This window comes from Quercus robur, chromosome 8 (assembly GCF_932294415.1).
Source record: "Quercus robur chromosome 8, dhQueRobu3.1, whole genome shotgun sequence".
In the NCBI taxonomy this organism is placed as follows: domain Eukaryota; kingdom Viridiplantae; phylum Streptophyta; class Magnoliopsida; order Fagales; family Fagaceae; genus Quercus; species Quercus robur.
Window position 1 is genome coordinate 12,924,866 of NC_065541.1, and position 6,040 is coordinate 12,930,905.

General features: G+C 31.1%; 1 protein-coding gene across 1 annotated transcript; it reads left to right on the top strand.

Moving 5' to 3' along the window:
- Positions 1-1,166: 1,166 nt before the first annotated feature.
- On the top strand, positions 1,167-3,754 carry LOC126695873 (expansin-A22-like). Its single transcript, XM_050392670.1, has 2 exons — positions 1,167-1,266; positions 3,141-3,754. The coding sequence occupies exons 1-2, from the start codon at positions 1,167-1,169 to the stop codon at positions 3,752-3,754; spliced, it is 714 nt and encodes a 237-aa protein (XP_050248627.1).
- The last annotated feature ends 2,286 nt before the right edge of the window (positions 3,755-6,040 follow it).

The window sequence follows — 6,040 nt, forward strand, 5'->3', positions numbered from 1 at the left end:
GTCTCTACATATATATATATATATATATATATAATTTTTTTTTGATAATTCGATAATTGGGGTTTGGGAAATTTGAACTCTAAATGTCTTTTTTGGAAATACCAAAAAATGCCAATAAGTTGAGGTACAAGGCTCTTGCCTGTATCTATAGAGGATAAAGTTTGGCTGTAGACTTGTTTATAGTCAATGGCTACAGCTCCACTCAATATATTTTATGGGATGTGAATTTTTTCAAATTCATCATTAGTTTACATTTTCTTTATATATTTTTTGTGTTTGCAAAATTTCCAGAAGACCAAAAATCAATAACTATGTTATAAATCAAATATTCAAAGTTAAAGTTTTCGCATGTCAAATTATATATAAAAAATAAGTTTATAAATCGAATAATAAATAATATTTGATTGACATGAAATTTGACGTGTGTATTAAAAACATAAAGAACATGCAATCTAATTATTAAATTTTCAAAACATATAATCAGGACAATTTTTTTAGTAGGAGTTGTAGCCAAACTTTGTCCATGTGTACCTATTCTTCTTTAAACAAAAATTTTCCATATAAATATATGATAAGTGAAAATCAGACTAAAATTACAAAAAAACTTCACGTGTATATATTTGCCAAATTTTTGTGGTGTAATGGAAATTCTCCTTTATCTTTTCCTTTCCTCCTTTAATGTTTTTTGGCTCTCTACCTCTCTTATATATTTGCCAAATTTGTGCATTGTAATGTAAATTCTCTTTTTATTTCCCCCTTTAATTTTTTACCATTTTTGGCTTTCGACTAGCCTGATTGGAGAGGCTTTAAAGAGTATACCTCTTCTCTCAACAATAAATAAATAAATAAATTCCTTTCATTAATTATTTTTTAAGTCAGAAAGTCAATGTTATTAATTCCCATTAATTATTTTTTCTCAGTCATAAATTCCTTATTTTAATTCTTATGATTGTTGAGTTGTATGGCTATAAGAATTAAAGTCATATTATTTTTAAACCTTATTTGTTTCCCTTCATACCTATAATTACCAGCTTCTTGTCCTTGCTTAACAATGCAGTAGTCTCTCTCCTCCTTCTCTTTCTATTTCTCTTTAGCAGTCAATAGTCATGGCTAGGTCTCAAAATTTGTTTACATGCATAATATTCATGACTCTTTTTATGATAGCCATGAGCAGGAGAAGCAGCATTACTGGCGAGAAAATAAATAGTAATTGGTTTGATGCGCATGCAACATTCTATGGTGACATGCGTGGTGGAGCAACCATGGGTAAGTCTAATCACTCTGTCATAACTAAAGGTGGAAGGGATTTAGCTATAAGCCTAAAATTTTTTAATATTAGTGTACAATTTTAATATATAGGAGTAATTATACTTCCATTCTATGCCTTGAGGTTTGGGGAAATAACGCTCCATCCCAAACTTGAAGGAGAAAAATACTTTCCTTCATTGACTATTGTTTAACCAAATTTTGTTAAATTAATGTTAAAAATGTGTAATAATCTACCTTTTGAATGCGGGCAGATTTTCCAATAAAAAAAATTGACTTTGAAAGTTTCAAACTAATTTTTCAACAATTAAACTGTAACCGCTTAAGCAGCATGTTTTACCTCATAATTTTGATGCAAAGCGCCACTAAGGTGTGACTAAAAACATCAAGACTCATCACCTTTTTTTTTTTGCGAATGTGTTTTTGGGGGAGGAGATTGTTAAGATATATTTAGAGAGCAATGCATACACACACATGAAAATAACAACATTTTACTAAATAAGGTTAAAAAGCGACCAAACCTTAGCATAATAAGATAGTAAGCACCTATGTTTTGCAATTCAAATTTGAATAATATCTGCTGAATATGTAGCACAATCTTTAATTTAAGTCGAATTGTTTACATACACCAAATTGTATTGAGATTATAATATGATCTTTTTATTGGTTAAACTTAGATAAAGAGAATCATTTAAAAATTTGGAATAGTTCATTAATAAAATTAGTGGAAGGGCATAGTATTACTTTCTTCAAACTAGGGAGGGGAGTGTTTTTTCCCTTCAGGTTTAGGATCAAGTCTCAATTTCAAAACCTCAAGGGAGGGAAATGTAATTACTCATAATATTTGTTTTGTGTTTCTTGTGAGTTGTAACAAAGTCTTAGACTTCTAATTAATTTTACTGCCACATACTAACTCTCCATAATTGTTTTTGACATTGTAAATAACTTTGCCCCATGCACATGTATAAATACATTTAAAAAATAAACATAATTAGACACATATTAAATTTTTTACAATAGTTAAACACTATTGATGGTCATTCTTAGATATTGTCCACTCTTAAAAAATATTAATTGGTAGAACATGCAAGTTCAATTTTTTTTTTTTTTAATTTCTGAAAAAACAAAAAATTTAATACTTCTTAACTTAATTTTTGTTAAGGTGATGCAACAAATTTATTTTATGTGTGAATTTTCAAATAACATATGTACAACCAATTTTTTGTAAATGGTATAATTTTTCATTGAAATTTAGATCTGAAATAATTATAATTTTTTGTACAAAAATCTGGATTTGTTTTAAATAGATTAGAAGTGGTTTCAAATGAAATCTAAATAGAATGGGCTAGAAGTAGTTTTAAATGTATTTAAAATGGTTTTAAATAGGTTGAAAGTATTATTGTATTACACATTCCAAGTTTTACATATAATAAATTTTTGATTAAGTCCTTTTATATGAATCTACATGTAAGCATACATGATACAAAATGAGATGTAATGACTTCTCAGACAAATTGAAGCTCATTTGAAAGATAGACATAAGACATTTGTTTTCAAATTAGTAGACAAGTAAAAGAACATTTAGCACAAAATTGGAGTTCAATTAGAATCTAATATGGATTCTTGATGAAACTCTCTCAGCTTTCATTTTAATATAATATGTAAGATTTCATTGTTGGAACCAAAAGTCATGTTAATTTTTTCATTGATAAATTTCAAATTTTGTCATTAACCTTTGATATTTGTTTTATAATTGTTCTTGTACTTTAAAATGTTTTATTTTAATCTCCGTATATATTTTCAAATTTTTTTCATAAAGTTCTTTACAAGCATCAAATGGGTAAAAAAAAATGTTGACGGGTTATGACTGACAGGGGGAGCTTGTGGGTATGGTAATCTTTTTGAACAAGGTTATGGCCTCGCGACAACAGCCCTAAGCACTGCACTCTTCAACAATGGAGCCACTTGTGGTGCTTGTTTTGAGATCATATGTGTCGATGATCCACATTGGTGCATACGAAATACTGCCATAACCGTCACCGCCACCAATTTATGCCCTCCTAGCAATCACCCTAGTGCAAACTGGTGCAACCCCCCACTTCGACACTTTGACTTGTCCATGCCCATGTTCACAAGACTTGCATATTATAGAGCTGGGATCATCCCTATTAAGTATCGCCGAGTCCCATGCAAAAAGCACGGGGGGGTTAGGTTTCAAATAATGGGAAATCCATATTTTTTGCTTGTATTGTTGTACAATGTTGGAGGTGCTGGTGATGTTTCTAATCTCAAAATTAAGGGCTCTCGTACTTCTTGGATTCAAATGTCGCGTAACTGGGGCCAAAATTGGCAGACTGGCACACCATTGGTAGGGCAAAGCTTGTCATTCCTAGTGACTACTAGTGATAGAAAAACGTTGAAGTTTGTGGATGTTGCACCTCGTAATTGGCAATTTGGCCAAAATTATCAGGCCAACATTAATTTTTAAAAATGTACTACCATATTGCCCTTCAACATTACTAGTTGATTTCTAAGCTTGTAATAATACTTATGGGACAATGGAAAATTGGTAATGTTTTCTAGATTCATTAGCATGCCATTTATAGTGAATTATCCATAAATTAAGTAAATAAAGATGTATGTCTTTGATTTTTGGTATTGTGGACGTAGATCTAGTGACTCACGTCAAACTCATGGGCCAGAGGAGTTGTTAGTTTAATGGGAAGGAGAAATCCACAATGTGAAGATTAAGTTGATAGCTTAAGACAAGAAAAGATTGAATCATGCATTTATATATGAAGAAATGATGTTCTCGTGGTACAAAATAGCTTTCTAAAGGAAGAATACAAGTGAAAATCCTAGCTCTCTTTCTCTCTCTTGTTCTTGCTCAAGTCCTTTCTTTTTCTCTGGATCCCCTCTCTTGTTCCTCTCTTCCTCCTTTTATAGTTATACTCCTTCATCCTCCAGTTGTCTTGCTCTAACTGGATTTGGGGGCTATTTGTCCCATCAGCCTCTTGCCCTGCCACTTTTTAATCATATATAAAAAAAAAAAAAAACCTTTTGTGGGATGTTTCTATTGTTTACATTGATCATTCATTCAGTATTTAATGTGGCTGATATTAGGTGAGGCGAGGGGAGCTCATTAATGTGGAGGTGACTTGTACATTGGGCACTGCATTTTCTTCAACGTGTTCCTTGGGAGAGAAGTGAACGGTGGGTAGCCCCATGCTAAAAGGAAGGTTTCTCCTCGGATAGTCTTTGAGTCCTCCGGAAAGGAGTCCTAATGAGCCTCGGGGAAAGTGGGTACCATGGGTTACCTCCGTCATGGGCTCAAATGTCCTTTTCCAATCAGAGGTTCCTCTTATCTCTTGTTGGACTCCAAGTTCAAATCTATTTCTTAGGTTTAGGTCCCCCCCCCCCCCCCCCCCCTTCTCTTCTCACATTAAAATTTAGTCAAATTGAATTATTTTTGTATATGTAGAGTATGGAAAACTTTCAATACATGTTTTATATGTTTAGTTATAGAAAATGTGTATTTTAATTTTTTTTGTTTCATAAGTAAATGAGAGTTTTTTTTTTTTTTTTTTTTTTTTTTTAAAAAAAATGTGTGCACATATAATATACAATATGTTACGCATATTTTTTTTTTTTTTTTTAACTATGAAAAATTGATATCACTCTTACGGATGTAGTAACTTTTTATATATACATAAATATGGATATAATATTCATTACAAAATAACGTTTATAAGGATGCAAGATAGTTTCTTAAAAAAAAAAAAAGGAAAGATACCATTTTTAGTTTTTACGGTTCATAAATATTAGATTCATCTACTATGTAATATGTATTGCATTCTAATTTAGCTTTAATTTAACTTTGTGATAAAATTGTAGTTAAACCTATAATGGCAATAAAAATCTTATCAAAAAGAAAAAATAATAATAGCAATGAAAATTTTATAATTTCTGAAGACATTGGTAGAAAATTTAATCCATAAATCATTTATTAAAAAAAAAAATCAATAAATCATTGATAAATTTGATTTTAGTCGGTACCTGCAAAATTAATTTGACCTTATAAATTGGATAAATTATAACGCTCCTGAAGGATTTAATTAAGGATCCGAATATACCTCAGCCCCTTCTATCAATGTTTGCAAGAGGGAACCCCTTCTATCAATGTTTGCAAGGGGGAAACCCATCCTCTAGAAGTTACCACAAGAACTTTCCAAGATTTCAACAAATTGACGAAGAATGATCCCAAAATACCTCTCCAATATTCTTGCCCTGAGCAACCATCCAATCAAAATTTGCTTTTGGATTATTGGCAATGGCAACCATCCTATGAAACGAAAATCAATTCTATGGTTCAAATCAAATAGTGCAAATTATACAATTTTTTGTAAATGTTGGTGGACCACAAGGTTGCTATTGGCATTGGCAAAAGGAACCAACCAAGCATTTTTTGGTGCCTTGATTGCATAGATGAAAGTTACAACACAAATTAACCAGCAGCCACTAGAGAATTCATTCATCCTCTACACTTACCACATCATAACTCGTCTCGCTCTCTTCTCCTCAAGACAACCAGCCATGTCCACAGCCAAGATTTTGTGTGATATATATAAATATATATATATATATATATATATATATATATATATATATATTGTCTCTCCTCCATTAGGCCATAGAATTGCTTCTATTTTGAAAACTTTTCCAATGTAAATCTTAGCTCAACATAAATACCTTTTTAAGTTCCAAGCACCACGTC